A 16,907-nucleotide genomic window follows, 5' to 3' on the forward strand; every position below is an offset into this window, starting at 1 on the left:
GGTCAAGGTGACGCACCACCCAAGAAGAAAATTTAAGTCGTTGAGGGCGCCAATAAATAAAGAGACGACTTCGATGAGAATGACAAAAAGAGAAAAATAGCATTCCCTACCCAAAGGCGTCATCCAAGAGAACCATGAATATTACTAACTTTGATTTGACGGAAATTCTCATTGATGAAGGAAGTTCCTGTGATATTATGTACGCCGATTTACTCACCAAGTGAGTTTGAAGAGAGAAATATTATTGCCATACATGAGTATTGATATGCAAGGCTTTAAGAGATCAGTAAGCTACCCTTAGCACCTAATTCTGCTTGTTGTGACCTTTAGGTATTTTTCTCATTCTCAATTACATAGTTTCAGCTCTCTAATGCTATTTTGAACGTTTAAGTCTTTTTACATAGTTTCAGCTCTCTCTAATGCTATCTCTCTAATGCTATTTTTAACGTTTAAGTCTTTTCACCACACCATCTCTAATCACTAGAGATCTCAACCACCACACCATAAGTCCTTTCATAGTGGTCATCTTTAATCTCTCACTCATTTAACCGGAAGCCCTATAGTGAACATCTTCAACCTCTCAATTATTCTATTGAAAGCCCTTTCACGATGGCGGAAGATGAAATTGAATTTTAATTTAATTGTTATTTAGTTGAGTCTTTTAACCTTTAGTTATTTTATTTTATGATAATATATAATATAAAATATGAGAAAATGGGTGTAAAATATTTTTACACTGTCAATCAATCACCACCATTTATTCAATTAAACCACTTTTTTATTTAAAAAATAATTTAATGACATGGCTAATTAATAACTATCTATTGAATGACAATGTAAAACTATTTTACACTGTCAGCGCCCTACCTTTTAACTCATAAAATATATAATATAGTTTCATTGAGATTTTAAGAAAAAGTCTCAACGAAAGTATCAGCTGATACAAAGCTAAGACATTAAATACTACTCCAATGTCTCAATGAGAGTATAAACTAACAAAAACTATGATATTCTAAAGCTAAAGAAGACTACAAAAACTATCTAAAAAAATTGAAGATATTTTTTATTGATTTCTTGATATTCAATGTCTTATCTACATCATATAATACCACTTATGGACAATAAAATAAAATGTCTAAAAGCTAAAAGGTCAAACTAAATACTTAAATTAAAAGCTAGTTTCATCATCTATCAATTTTTCATCTTAAACCTCTCACCCAATCTCTCTTCTAATACAAATATATTCGTTAATGGTACCCGTTTTGATCTTATTGTTGGTAGTAGTACATTGTATTAAACCATTTCTTGTTGAAGGGATACATAATATCAAACTCTTAAGCAAATAGAAACTGTTCCCTATCAAATTTCAATTTCATGTTTTGAATGATTCATGCTAACTAGTACTTTTACCTGTGCGATGCACATGACTGATTAGGTAGAAGTTAGGAGGGAAACTTATTAAGGATTAGGAGGGAAACTTGTATTTTGTTTTAATATATTAAGGATTGACAAGGGAACAGACTCTCTTGGGAACAATCAAACTAATTGAATCAAAATGCTATAAAATGAAAAGTGTTAAAATGGTAAAATAAGATGTTAAGTTAAATATAAATGAGTAAATCTTCAATTTGATTTCTAAACTTCCACTATATCTTTTATATGGTGCATGAAATATAAAAATATAATAAATAATCTCTAAACTATTAACAATCTATCAAGCTAATCACTAAACTATCACATTCCTCCAGCAATTGCACCTTGTGGAACCTTTCTACCTAACCTTGTAGGTGAAACCTGGGATGGAAGTAGATAGATCAACCTTTTTGCCACAAGAGCAATCTTTATAATTTCTTGCATTTCTTCGAGTTATCATAGACTCCTTACAATGGCTAACACAACGATTTCATTGCAATAGAATTGTTAACTTGATAAATTCTCTTGTGTGATTTGACGGTACATCACATAGACAAGTTAGACGTGAAATTGGACATGAGTCTTGGGATCTAGAACAAAAAAGATAACTTATTGAGTATCCTTGCCATTGAGTTTAATTCTGTAAGTTGAATATACATTATAGCTTACACTTTTGTCATCAAATTCCACTGCTTGCTGCCAATCGAAGCATTTTATTAAAATCTACAATAATGGAATAGATCACATATTGAGTCTAACTTATGAACCGACTATAGAGAAATATCAACACAGGTCTCATTCAACCTTTGGAGTTTCTGTTGTTGTTTGGTACAACTATAGTGTTGTGTTACATAGCTTCATCAATCTTCCCTAAGGATCCCTAAAGCAACACATAAACTTGAATCCAAATCCAATCTAACCTCAGGTTCAATCCAACTAAATCCAGCGACCTTTTTCAATCCAGGGCCTCTCATTCTTTTCCGAACCTTATCAGCATCCTCCCACCTTTCAGAACTTGCATAAATGTTAGATAATAAAGCAACAGTACCAACACCAACTTTTTTGTCACCTAGTTGTCCCCTAATCCATTCAGACGTCTCTTCATTACCATGAATTTTACAAGCCTGAAGAAGAGAACCCCAAATAGGCCCCTCAGCTTCAACAGGCATACCTCTAATGAAAACCACAGCTTCCTCAAACATACCAGCACGTCCATACATATCTACCATACAACCATAATGCCTCATCTGTGGCACAATGCCATAACTATCTCTCATAGCTTTGAAGAACATCATTCCCTCACCAACCAAACCAACATGGCTACATGCAGACAGCAACCCGATAAAAGTCACATCATCCGGTAAAACCCCATGAACCAACATTTGCGAAAATATCTGCACAGCTTGTTTGCCATATCCATTCATACCCAATCCACAAATAACAGTACCCCAAGAAATAACATCCTTACAAACAACCATCTTAAACACCTTCAACCCCATTTTCATATCACCACATTTAACATACATGTTAACCAATGCATTCCCAATATTTCCATCAATACAAAGATCAATCCTTTTCTCAATATAAGAATGCACCCAACACCCCAAACTCAGAGAACCAGCAGAAGCACAAGCTGACAACACAGTTACAACAGTTGCCTCATTAGGTTCAGCTTCTCCACTAACCACCATTTGTTTGAAAACCTCAACAGCCTCATCACAGTGTCCTCCACGTGCATAACCCATTAACAAAGTAGTCCAAGAAATAACATCCCTCTTAGACATTTTCACAAACATGTTATGCGCATTCATCAAAGACCCACACTTTGCATACAAATCCAACGCAGCGTTACAAAAAACAATGTTCCCATCAATCCGTAACTTGATTCCGTAAGCATGAATAGCTTTACCAAATCTAAGAGCTCCGAGAGTGGAACAAGCGGAAAAAGCACTTACGAGAGTTAATGAATTCGGCTTCACGTTCATGGAAGAGAATGTTTCGATAGCTTTCGATTCAAATCCGCATTTTGATAGACCTGAGATTAACGAGGTCCATGAAACGACGTCGGGTGAAGGAATTGACTGAAAAACGCGAGTAGCGGAAACGACGTCGTTGGAGGAAAGGTAGAAGTGGAGGAGCGAGTTGTGGATGAAGCGGTCGGAGATGTGACCGGATTTGACGAGACGCGCGTGGATTTCGAGGCCTTTGGAGAACGCGTGAAAAGAGGAACAAGCTTTGAGCGCGTGGGTGAAGGTGTAGTGGTTGTGAGATGAAGAATCGGAAAAAGAGAGCATTTGGTTGTAGAGATTGAAGAAAGCGTTGCCATTGTCTTCGTGAGATTTTGCAAGGAGTGCGAGGTTTTGGTTTAGAAATTGGGGGTTAGGGTTTCTGGTTAATTGAAATTGAGCGTGTTTCGCAATTTGATTCAGATTTTGAAGCTTCATTTGTATACTCTTGTTATTGTAACATTCCCTCCAACCCAAATTGGGTTTGGGTTATAAATAAACCGGGTCAAGTTTAAATTAACGGGGTCGACCCGGTTTATATATACCTATGTGCCTTCTAATTCTAAGCTCATAACTCTTACAATAACTTCGAACACTGAACGAGATTCTTCATTCAATTTGATTTTACTCTCTTGAATTCTTTCTTGCTTTCGTTTTTGCGGTTTAGTGGATTGTGAATGTTGTTGGATAGTTTGATTCAGGAGAAAAGGTATGTAGTATAAGCTTGTGCTGAAATGCAGACTAGGTGTTTGAGAAAATGACTGAAACAGAGAAACTGTTTTCTGTTTACATGGTTTTTCTCATTTTGTTGTATGTTTTTTTGCTCACAGGATTTGAGGCAGAGGAAGTGAAGGATAAGTTATGGGTAAAGCTTCAAGGGATAAGAGGGTATGGTTGATTTAACTTGCATGGTTGTTTTATGTTGTGTTTTTTGAGGGTTGACTTAATCTTAAATGAATTGGTTTCTAGGATATATATTACCGGAAAGCAAAAGAAGAAGGTTGGCGTGCTCGAAGTGCCTTTAAACTCCTTCAGATAGATGAAGAATTCAACATTTTTGAAGGTTCACATCCTCAATCTTGAAATCCCGTTTTAAATTGTTAAGTTTCTTTTTTTTTTTGCTCTCTGTCCTGAATATACGAATAGTGACTATAGCTAGTGTCTCAGAAATAATGGAAGGTTGTAGCAAACATTTTGTTCCAGGGTATTGCTTACAGTTCAATTTCGATCTTTTGTAGGGGTAAAACGTGTTGTAGATTTATGTGCTGCACCGGGCAGCTGGAGTCAGGTACTAATGATGAAATTATCACTGACCTAGCATATGATTCGTTTGTTCTCAATTATATAGACATTTATTATTCAACAAGTTATTTCATATTTAACACAACCTTTCTCTTGTGATTTAGCTTCTCAGAATTCAAAAGCATCTTCATGTTTTTTACCAAGCACAAATTGTGGCTCTTTGTGTTGAAAATCACAAAAATAAGAAAACATAGTGTCAACTAGGGTCAGCTCACCTAGTAGTATTAAATGTAATTGACACGAAGGTCTTGTTTAGATATCTTCTGGTAATCCTTCATTGATAGGTCATCTATGAGCTTTCAGTGTGAGATCTGTTGTATGTTCTTACTTCAGAATGGAATATCCTCCATTCCTCCTAAGCTTATCTTAAGAACAAGCCCATATAGTATTCACTTTTGTTGTGATTTTAGCTAATGAATTTATTTTTCCACTACAGCTTCGTTATTTCCATAATTGTGCCAACTTATAATTCACTCTAAGAAAGGGTTTGAAATTAAACGTAGAGTTCATTATCATTGTTTTAGAACATAATTCTACGATGTCTTGTGTTATGGCTAATGTCGACAAACATTTGACTAGGTCAAGGTTTTAGTCTCCCCCTCAAAGATTTAATTTATATAAAATACAGTAACAAAATGTTGGTCATACCAATGCAATTGAAGGAAACAGAATGCACCAGAAAAACAAGTTGTACTGAAAACCGCTTGTTTATTGGAAATAGTATTTAAATATTTACCGGTCTGGTTATATAATGAGGCAAAAATTTATTGCTGTATTGCTAAAGTAAATAACATCATTAAGGATGAGAACCAAATCAGACTTACGTATGAGTCATTAATGCTAGGATAATAACACGAGTTTCAAGTCATTACCTTGTAAAAACTATAGGAGGGGAAAGACAAGATCAAGCATTCATAAATCTCACCTGGCAGCCATCCTGATATCTAAATAATACTTAAATTTTTGTATGCAGGTTTTGAGTCGTAAACTGTACCTTCCAGCCAAGCTTGCACCTGATGCAAAGTAAGTTGATTTTCTTTGGAAGTTCTATGCTCTGTTAAGGATTTCCTTTACATTGAGGTCTCACATCCTGTAAATGCATTTTAGGACCTAGGATTATAATTAAGCTCCATCAAACTACTCTTTTTTTGTTGGTCATAATTATGTTCATTTGATAACCTTTTAGTACTGTTTCTATAAAATAGGAATTTTATTAGGCTACCCTGATATGTGCTATGTGATAGAAACGTGGATCATGGAATGGGCTTTGATTTTGGGCCTAAACCGAAAATATGGAGAGTTTACTCAAGGAAGAGGGGGAAAGGCGTGAAGATTGATGACGTGGCTGTGTAGTGCATAGAGTGCATGGAAGGAATGTTTTATAAGGAGTAACAGAGAGAGATAGAAGGTTAGCTAAGAATTCAGTTAGTATTGGTGGGGTCACTTTCTTAGTGATTTGGGAGCACTAAGTGCTTTAGGGAATTGGTAGCTCCACTACCAGTTTGCTACAGAATTGCTTTTCCTTTATTAATTGTAATTGTTCTTCCTTATTAATACAATTACAGTTTTTCTACACTGTTCTATTCATAATTTCCATCTTCTGCTTCATAAAATTATACACAAACCCATCAATTGGTCCGACCTACACAGGGCTTGAATAAGCACTCATGCTTGGTCTGATAACACCCGCCTTCAGCAATTCACTCACTTGCTTTTCAATCTCCTCCTTCTGGTGGTGTGGGTATCTGTAGGGCCTCACATTGATGGTTCCATGATCATGACATAACTTAATCTTATGCACTTGGGTTCTTTCTGGAGGTAACTGAATCTGATCTCTAAACACTTCATGAAATTGCTCTAATATACCATTCAGGTCTGATGGGACCACTGTTGTACTTTCCTCTCTTTGAGACCACCACCAATCTGTTCCCAACCTCCTTTGTTTGTCTTCAAGGAATGTGTTCAAGTAGCTCTGTTTTTCTCGTGTTCCGCCTTGACCTTGCAATTTCACCAACTGATCCTCATACATGAATTGCATAGACAAGATTTTCCAATCCATCACCACCTTCCCTAAGGTACTCAACCATGACACTCCTAACTCTCCTTCTATCCCTACTCTATTGGCAGAATACCACAATACTCCTACTGGAGGACACTCTGGATTTCACAGAACTTATAGAAGATTGGCAGCTAATTTATATTGGGTCGGAATGCAGAAAAGTGTTAGGGACTTTGTCAGAGCCTGTGATGTTTGTCAGAGACAGAAATATGCGGCTACTACACCAGGGGGTTTGCTACAACCTCTCCCTATTCCCAATGCTGTTTGGGAAGATTTATCATTAGATTTTATTACGGGATTGCCGAAATCCAAGGGTTATGACGCTGTTTTAGTGGTTGTGGACAGATTGTCTAAATATAGCCATTTTATACTATTAAAGCATCCCTATACTGCTAAGTCAATTGCGGAGTTATTTGTCAAGGAGATAGTAAGGTTACATGGAATTCCCAAGTCCCTAATCAGTGATAGGGATCCTTTATTTGTGAGTAATTTCTGGATGGAGTTATTTAAGTTGCAAGGTACCAAATTACGGATGAGTTCTGCATATCATCCTGAAACGGATGGACAGACGGAAGTGATTAATAGGTGCTTGGAGAGTTATTTACGATGTTTTGCTTCTGATCAACCAAAAACTTGGTCATATTGGATCTCATGGTGTGAATTTTGGTATAACACCACATACCATGTGACTATTGGAAAGACTCCTTTTGAGGTGGTTTATGGGAGACAACCTCCTAGTCTAGTGAGGTTCTTGACCAATGAGACTAAAGTTGCTGCTGTGGCTTTAGAGTTGAGTGAGAGAGATGAGGCTCTCAAACAACTCAAATTACATCTTCAAAGAGCTCAAGAACAGATGGCAAGCTATGCTAACAAGAAGAGAAGGGACTTGAGTTTTACAGTAGGTGAATGGGTTTTCTTAAAACTTCGTCCGCATAGACAGCAGTCAGTTGTGAAGAGGATCAACCAAAAGCTCGCTGCTCGTTTTTATGGGCCTTTCAAGGTGTTAGCCAAAGTGGGAGAAGTGGCTTACAGGTTGCAATTGCCGGAGCAATCAAGGATTCATCCGGTGTTTCATGTTTCCTTGCTTAAGAAGGCCATTGGGAATTATCAAGTTCAAGGAGAGCTCCCTAAAGAGCTAGAGATAACAGATGCTGTTGATGTGTATCCAGATAGGGTGATGGGGTCTAGAGTGACTATGCAGGGTGGTGTGGCTGTGCATCAGAGTTTGATCAAATGGCAGAACAAGTCTCTGGATGATGTAACTTGGGAAGATGATGATGTTCTACGTGGGCAGTTTCCAGAGTTTAGCCTTGAGGACAAGGCTATTTCTAAGGAGGAGGGTATTGATAGAAACGTGGATCATGGAATGGGCTTTGATTTTGGGCCTAAACCGAAAATATGGAGAGTTTACTCAAGGAAGAGGGGGAAAGGCGTGAAGATTGATGACGTGGCTGTGTAGTGCATAGAGTGCATGGAAGGAATGTTTTATAAGGAGTAACAGAGAGAGATAGAAGGTTAGCTAAGAATTCAGTTAGTATTGGTGGGGTCACTTTCTTAGTGATTTGGGAGCACTAAGTGCTTTAGGGAATTGGTAGCTCCACTACCAGTTTGCTACAGAATTGCTTTTCCTTTATTAATTGTAATTGTTCTTCCTTATTAATACAATTACAGTTTTTCTACACTGTTCTATTCATAATTTCCATCTTCTGCTTCATAAAATTATACACAAACCCATCACTATGTGAGGCGCAATCTCTGAATTAATTCATCATTTTTTTTCCGACATTTTTTATTGTTTTGTTTTGAATTCATTGATTTCTTTTTTCTTTTTTGTTAGTGCTGTATTTTGTGTTAAGGATGATCCTTTTCCTTCTAAACACTGTTAATTACTTTATCAGCAACGTTAACTCCTTGCTGCATCATGATATACAGGGATGAAAATCTTCCTCTTATTGTAGCTATTGATTTGCAGCCAATGGCTCCGATTGAAGGTGTTATCCAGGTGCAGGGTGATATAACTAATGCTCGGACTGCCGAAGTGGTATGAACATCAATTTTACTTTTAATTCTGTTAACAAATGTCTTTTTTTTTTTTTTTCGAAACAAGTTTTCAGTATGCCACTCTCGTCTCAGTATAATTATAAGACGATATCAGTTCTTTTTGTTATCTAGTCTCTTTTACTCCAGTTTCATTTCATCATGGAACCAGGTTTATTAGCAATTTAGATTTATTGGAACATATGTATGCATTACGAGTTTCATTTGATATAGTTGTTTCTCCTCTAACATTTATGATTGAAAAAAATGACACCATTGATTTATGTCTCCATCCTAACCTTGTGGAAAAAGTTTTATTTCTCCTCAGTCGAACATAATGGTTTTTTTTGTTTTCTGCTTTCTTTTGCTATACTTTGTTTCTTTTTTCGATTTTTGTCTCCCAATTGTTTGTGCTTAGTTCATGCTGTGAGAAAGAATGGTTGAAATAGTGAAAAGAGTAAAGGCACGGTGTGGTCATTTGAAGAGTTATATCCTTGCATTATAAAATCAACACAATTCATGTGTATAGATTTGACATGTACAAGTATATCTCTCATTGTTATTAATTGATCCTTTGTTGCTGGAGTCTATGGTTTGTTGGAACTGGAAAGAATGGACTTTTTTTGAGGTTGCTTTATCCCATCAGTCAAACTTTCGTTGATGACTATTGTATCAACTACCAATGTTTGTAAACAACTTTTTTTTCTCTTGTTCTATTCAGGTCATTAGACATTTTGATGGTTGCAAGGCTGACCTGGTTGTGTGTGACGGTGCTCCTGATGGTAAAGAAAATGCATAATTTAAGCCCATAATATCTTGATACATTGTATTTACTGAACAGCTACAATGATGTGACATTGTTTCTGTTAACCTCAACCTCTTTTATGCAACCAACGAGAATCAACTTATCTCTCTTTGGTTACTCCATGACATTTCTAACACATTCCATGAAAAAACTCTTTATGATATGGATGAATTTGTAGTTTAAAAATATAGCTTCATTTTTTTGCAGTTACCGGGCTTCATGATATGGATGAATTTGTTCAATCCCAACTCATACTTGCTGTAAGTACTTAATTTTGTTTGACCATCCTGTTGGTTTTTTATTGCAGAATGATACTAATTAATTACTTCTTGCAGGGGTTGACAATTGTTACTCATGTACTGAAGGAAGGAGGGAAGTTTATTGCAAAGATATTTAGAGGAAAGGACACAAGCCTTCTATACTGTCAGGTATTTGAAGCTTCCCTTTGCCATTAAGATTTCAGGCATTGGAGACAAACACATTGTTTGACATGGCATAATTACGTTTAGCTTTAATCTCCTGTAGTCGTCCACCTTTTAATTATCTTTTGTAACCTCTGTAGTGAAGGGACAGTTGATGCTCATCTCTGAAATTTATGGTTAGCCAGAGAATAAAAGTTCCAAATCTTTGTAAACAATGAAATTAATGCAAATACCACTAAGAATTCTATCTTTGAAAGTTAGATCATTGGAAAGGTCCATAGTTTTGCCAAAATTCTGAAGTGAAATAATGGGCCAAATGGTTGCTAACAAAGTAATTGAACTGTTTCTATCACTTGTAGCATGTCTTTGTCTAGTTGGAACTTAGAACCTACTCGTGACTATCTAAATTTTTCATTGTACTTCTGAAACTGTTTTGTTGCTCTAATTTCTGCTAAAATAACTCATAGTAAGTGGGAAGTGGTGAAGGTGTATCATAGTCTGTGAATCCAAAATTTGCAATTCCATATACTAATTAGCCTTTTTTGCTCGCAGCTAAAATTATTTTTCCCTGTGGTGACTTTCGCAAAACCAAAAAGCAGCCGTAATTCCAGCATAGGTAATAATTTTAGTTTCCATCTTTGTTTGTTACTACTTTTTTACATGCATATTTATTTGTTGCTACTATCTGTGCTAATTCTCATTTTTTCTCGCCCCTGCAGAGGCATTTGCAGTTTGTGAAAACTACTCCCCTCCTGAAGGATTCAATCCGAAAGATCTCCATCGGCTACTTGAGAAAGTTGGAAGCCCATCAGGGGTAGAGGATACAGGTATGCCAGTCTTTAAGAGCAATCACAAAACAGGAATTAATGTATCTTCAATTTTTCCCCCTGAATGAAGTCTGCTTAATTAATAGATGGTGGTGTGGTTGCAGATTGTGTTAGTGGTTGGTTGGAAGGCGCTAATAAGGTGTATATCCCATTTCTAGCTTGTGGGGATCTCACTGGATATGACTCTGATAGGTCATATCCACTACCTAAAGTTGTTGGAGGGACATATCAGAGCTTGGATCCAGTACAACCACCTATTGCCCCTCCTTACAAGAGAGCTCTAGAGTTAAAAAAAGCCTCAACTCAAGGATTCAGAGAACCTGAAAACCTCTCTTTGGATTCCTGATCTTGCATATCCACTTTTAATTCATATGCCTTAAATTCCTTCCTAGCCTTTTGTTTTCACTGTTTTTAAAATGAATACAAATTATTTTATGCTTAATTATCCAAACTTATTAACTGCTTCACTGGATATAACGTGCTGATGTTTGAACTGTTTGTAATCTAGTTGAATTAGGTTTAATTCAGATTTAGTTCGATCTATTTTCTTTTTTTACCTCTTAAATATTTTTTGTCTTTACTATTTATTTAGTTAAATGTCATTTGATTTAAGTTCAACCGATTAAACCAATTTTATCATGATTCGGAGGTTTCATCCTTCAGAATTACTATTTATTTATTTAAATGTCATTTGATTTAAGTTCAACCGATTAAACCAATTTTATCATGATTCGGAGGTTTATCCTTCAGAACTAATAGTATACTAGCAATTGTTGACATCACTCACTTATACAAAGTATTTGTAAATGTAATTAATGTTGATTACTAAAGAACATGCACAAAAGATTAATAGCACAAGTAGTACTTCATGCTTCAGAATGCATGGATCCCTGCATATATATAAATTTCTTATTGACGCAAGTGCTCTCATAAAATATACTATTGCATAACATGTATATATTGATACAAATTTCTTACTGATACAAAATATCTCACGGTTGCATAACTTGCATAACAAGTGATGTAGTAAAATATACTAATTACACAGTTTGATCATTATAAACTCAAGCCAATATAATCAAGCATATACCAATTAAAACTTATTTATTATGAGATTGAGAAGGAAATATTTCCATTTTTTTCTTTTTAATTGGACAATTTTACAAGTCGTGATTAGTTCCACTACAATTTGAAACATGACAATGTTGAGTCTTTTTTGTAGCTTCAACTCCTCCTTTTAATCGTGATTCTTTTTGTCGACTTTTGATTTTGAAACAACGATATTTTTGACATCACACCCATCATTATTTGGGACATTAGACTTAAATCAATCACATATTATTGACTTTCATGCATGTCTTTTACCTCTAGAAAATTCGCAGCAACTTGTTCTTGTTCTTTTGTTTTCAATAATTCAACTTCTAAGCATTGAGAAATTTTAAAGAGGAGCTGCATGCAAGGGTAGTGGATAATGTGACTAGATTTCATAATCATTGAACTTTCTCGTCTCCATCGGAGAGGAATATATCTTGATGGAAGAAAAAAAATTCCACCATTAGCACTCGATTGCGTGTCTACATAATATTCCAGAAAATTAAAACTATTTACAAGAGCAATGAATTGACTATTCTTCAACCATCCATCTTACTATACGACCCCCTTCTTACTATATAAGAGTCATTATCATTCTCAGTTGCTGCATATTTTGTAGATAACTTAATCTCGTTTTGGAGCAAATAAAATGCATACGGAGTGTGTATAGATACGACATGTTCTTAAGTAGGAAAACATGTTATAATATGATGAGTATAATGCTTTCCATCCCGAGGGGTCGGCGCATGCAAACCCTTTCGCCTTAAACGCATGGTTCTAACATGACGTCACCTTCGCTATTAGTATTTGACAACTCAAAGCCCACTCAAAATGCTTCCACCTTATCATCTTTAGACCGAGGGAATATAAACTTAAAACCTCTCCGCATAAGGAATTTGAGGGAGAGGTGGAGAGCTCCATGACAAATTCCACATAACTTGGGAATAAAGACACCAACTCAGTGTCATTATCACTAAACTAACTACCGGAAGAACCAGACATCTCCCTCTTCACAAATTTCCAGTCCACTTTCACTATTCTCCGTTCTAAAGCTTTCAAGTATTGGTTCCACAAATTAGTGGTCTCCTAAAATGGTTGGGGTTTTATGGCTTTCACACATGCATTACACTCACAAATAAAAATCATAATTTAGTATAAGAAAGAAGAGAAGAAAGAAAATCTAGATGTTACCTATAACGGCTAGTGAATGATGAATGAGAGAGATATGAAAGTTGAACACAGAGTGCCGATGAATTTTGTATAAATGCAAAAGCTTAAGTGATATGAAATAGGAAGATGTAATACTTACTTAAAGGTGTCAGACAAGATGGTGGCCACATTTAAGATAAGTAACCTAGAAATGTAGAGTTAATGATGATCTAACTTATGTGTGTCTTAAAAAAGTCAGTGATTATTAAACTAAATCTCTAATAAAAGTGGGAAGGTAAGAAAGAAAACCCTTATATGATAGGACACGACTTCACATATCCCTTCCAAAGAGGCAGACACCCATCGTCGTAGATCGAAAATAATGCACATTGCAGTCTCTCTCCATAAAATATCCCGCCCTTTTGAGCCTCATGTTTGAGGGACGGTGTACATTCTGGTCTTCCCTCATAAAACACCTTGTTCCTTTTGGACCTCATGCTTGAGCGACTGTGTATATTTCAATCTCTCTCCCTAAAATATCACACCCTTTGGGCTTCATGCTTGAGGGACTGTGTGCATTCTGGTCTCTCTCCCTCTCTAAAACATCACGCCCCGTTTTGAGTTTCATGCTTAAGAGACTGTGTAGATTTCAGTCTTTTCACCTAAAGTATTTGGGTCGGATCTAAACCAGATATAACATAACTTGCCCTGACCTAATTCATTCACAAGAAATGTTAGGTCAGGTCATGCTAATGGACAAGGACGAACAGGTTGGCCCATGATTGAATACACCCCGCTTCAAATTAATACTACCCTTTATATATACAATCTTAAAATATAAGTCATTAAATAACCATAAAATGCCTACATCCGATAAATAGTCATTAGACTTACTTCTCTTTATTGCTTTCAACTAGACAAAGAGACATATATCATAATGATAAATAAATTAGTTATAAAAGACTCGGAACATGAGGCCTTATATAAACTACCAAGCATGAAACATACTTTCATATCTTTCAAATTTTATGTCTTCGATAGAGTTATCATACCCTACAAATATAGACATTCTCGTGGTTTGGCTGAAATGATCTTAAAGCTTCCGACATAATATGTTTCAAAGTTTAAAATTAGTTAGGGTGTGTTTGAATTGACGGTGGACATAATTGACTTTAGTATAATTAAGTTTGATAGAATTGATTTTTAAAAAATTGAAATTAATATAATTGATTTATATTTGAATACATTTATGTAAAAGTAAGTTGAAAAATAAACTTCAGTGTAAAAATCACTCAAAATCAATTCTGGCGGCAAAATCTATAACTTTAAATAGAGTCAATTCAAAGACAAGATAAATTCTATTTTTTATAAATTAAACACCTCAAAATCACAAATAACCTCTAAAATTAATTTTAAATCTTCCATAAATTAATTCAAACCGTCCAAGTCCAATTAATATTGATTTGTACTTTAAATTGTTTTTAATGCAAATCACGTCTATCAACCTAACCGCTAATTTAATAAAAGAATTAAAATAAAAAAGATACACTAGATTTCATAGTCAATGCTTTATAGCCTCACATTAATACTCATAATTCTAATTTTTTATTACAAGCTTTTGTCAATTGGATAAATAAAAAACAAAAGAGAACAAAAATTCTTACATTAATACTGTAATCGATTCTTCTATTGAATTGTATTGGATAATACGTAACGAAAACGAAAAACAAAAAATGTGCAGTCTCGATAAGCGTGAAAATCTATGGATCCTAACCATCACCGGCGACGATCAAAACCGCCTCAATCCAACGCTAATCGACTCCCTTCTCACAACCATAACGAATCTCGCCACTCAATCCACTCCTGGCTCCGTCCTCATCACCACCGCCAAAGGCAAATTCTTCTCCAACGGCTTCGACTTGCTATACGCTCGCGCCGCCGGCTCCAAAACCGCCGCGGCCGTTCGTCTTCAATCAATGGTGGATTCGCTTAAGCCCGTCGCCGCGGCGCTGATCTCGCTTCCCATGCCGACGATCGCCGCCATCAACGGCCACGCCTCCGCCGCGGGGTTCTTACTCGCGTTGTGTCATGATTATGTGATGATGAGAAGTGATAGAGGCGTGTTGTATATGCCGGAGGTGGATCTAGGTTTGCCGTTGCCGGATTATTTTACGGCGGTGATGAGGGAGAAGATCAAGTCGCCGGCGGTGCTGAGGGATGTGTTGTTGGGTGGTGTGAAGGTTAAGGGGAAGGAGGCGGTTGAGATGGGGATTGTGGATTCGGTGCATGATAGTGCGGAGAGTGTGGTAGAGGCTGCTGTGCGCTTGGGGGGAGAATTGGCAGAGAAGAAATGGGTCGGGAAAGTGTATGCTGAGATAAGGAAGAGTTTGTATCCTGATGCGTGTAAGGTTTTGGGATTGACTCCAATTTCACTCGTATCTAAGATTTGAATTGAGTTTTAGTCTTTTCAGATTGCAACTTTTTCATTGGATTGTTTAAGATTGTGTTAGTTTAATCATTGAATTGGGGATAAGTCTGATAAAATCAGATGTCAGTGTATTTTTATAATTATGAACTCATAGTGGGTATAAACAAGAGGTACTATTATTGTTGCAATGTGGCATTAAACAAACTTATAAATTATGCATTTTTATTTGTCAGAAGAGGTTAAAAACAACTCAGTTTTTTTTTTAGAAAAGCAAAAGGAGAATATTATTAATAAATCCAAGGCAAAGCATAAGAAAGGCTATATTTCTTATGACAGGGAGAAGATATTACATCATAAAGTTATAAGACTTGGTTCATGGCACTATGGACACATATGTTGTCTTTAGGATTAAAAATCAGCCACTGAGATTCATCCCAAGGCACCGGGAACGCCCAAAAAAAAACTTGATATCCACCATTAGAATTCTACATGTAACTCCCAGCGTACCTATATGAAATCCACTCCATATTTTAGTACCAGATGCAATCTTAAACTGGCTGATAGATACAAAGATTTAATAACCAATCACAGTCTATACAGCTGACTACGACGAAACCCGCAGCACCTTGAGAAACTGACACTTTTGACGAACACTCAAAATAGACGAAGCCGAGGAAGGTCCAAACTGTTGGTGATTTTAGTATCATCAATGTATTTTGGTAGTAATGTGATTTAGGTGTGTTTGGTTCGGGGTAGATGGAGGGGAGGGGAGGGAATATTTCTAATTAAATGTGTTTGGTTCAAATTTTATGAGGGAAGGGGAGGGGAGAGGAGGGGAGCAAAACCCCTCAAAAACACACTTTTTGCGTTCCCCCAAATCGGGGGATTTGGAGGGGAGTGGAGGGAATTTGAACATTGATATTTTAAAACTTATTATAATTACTATAATATCCTCAGTTTTATTTTAATATTTCAAAATTATTTATTTTCTTGTGTATTGCTGCTCTCTTTTGTGTGATTTTTCTCGATTGCTTTTGTCAACTTATTATAATTATTCTCCACCTTCAAATTATTTTAAATTTTTTGTCCTTAATATAAATCATAATCATTGTACTTTTTGATTAAGATTAAAAGTTGTATCAACATATAGTTTAATTTGTTTTTGAACATTTTATTCGAATTAGGTGAACTCAATATTTCAACATTATGTACTAAATTATAACTTTTTAGTCACTCAATATTAGAAATTTTACTAATAAAAAAATATGTATAAAATTTTCACATTTGAATATCATATTGTATCACTTATATAAGATAATAAGGATAAAAATATAAATTATTAATAAAACCCCTCCCCTTCCTTCCTG

At 35.8% G+C, this 16,907-nt stretch overlaps 3 protein-coding genes across 5 annotated transcripts; 2 read left to right on the forward strand and 1 right to left on the reverse strand.

Moving 5' to 3' along the window:
* Positions 1–1,242: 1,242 nt before the first annotated feature.
* LOC131642927 (pentatricopeptide repeat-containing protein At1g08070, chloroplastic-like) lies at positions 1,243–3,908 on the reverse strand. The gene has a single exon (XM_058913086.1). It carries the CDS (start codon positions 3,855–3,857, stop codon positions 2,274–2,276), a length of 1,584 nt encoding a protein of 527 aa, XP_058769069.1. The 5' UTR covers positions 3,858–3,908; the 3' UTR covers positions 1,243–2,273.
* LOC131642930 (putative tRNA (cytidine(32)/guanosine(34)-2'-O)-methyltransferase) lies at positions 3,465–11,496 on the forward strand. 3 transcript variants are annotated; one of them, XM_058913093.1, is made up of 12 exons: positions 3,465–3,770; positions 4,250–4,307; positions 4,389–4,482; positions 4,658–4,707; positions 5,695–5,744; positions 8,713–8,821; positions 9,539–9,599; positions 9,830–9,882; positions 9,958–10,050; positions 10,597–10,660; positions 10,764–10,871; positions 10,976–11,496. In XM_058913093.1, the coding sequence occupies exons 2-12, from the start codon at positions 4,281–4,283 to the stop codon at positions 11,215–11,217; spliced, it is 951 nt and encodes a 316-aa protein (XP_058769076.1). In that variant the 5' UTR covers positions 3,465–3,770; positions 4,250–4,280; the 3' UTR covers positions 11,218–11,496. The 3 variants fall into 3 exon arrangements, with proteins under 3 accessions (XP_058769076.1, XP_058769075.1, XP_058769074.1); XM_058913092.1 differs by having other exon boundaries at positions 3,665–3,791; XM_058913091.1 differs by lacking the exon at positions 3,465–3,770 and adding an exon at positions 3,783–4,128 and having other exon boundaries at positions 10,976–11,495.
* A 3,250-nt stretch (positions 11,497–14,746) lies between these two features.
* LOC131642932 (enoyl-CoA delta isomerase 2, peroxisomal-like) lies at positions 14,747–15,775 on the forward strand. Its single transcript, XM_058913095.1, has one exon. It carries the CDS (start codon positions 14,846–14,848, stop codon positions 15,560–15,562), a length of 717 nt encoding a protein of 238 aa, XP_058769078.1. The 5' UTR covers positions 14,747–14,845; the 3' UTR covers positions 15,563–15,775.
* Positions 15,776–16,907: the final 1,132 nt, after the last annotated feature.

Source organism: Vicia villosa, unplaced genomic scaffold (genome assembly GCF_029867415.1).
Source record: "Vicia villosa cultivar HV-30 ecotype Madison, WI unplaced genomic scaffold, Vvil1.0 ctg.006126F_1_1, whole genome shotgun sequence".
Lineage (NCBI taxonomy): Eukaryota > Viridiplantae > Streptophyta > Magnoliopsida > Fabales > Fabaceae > Vicia > Vicia villosa.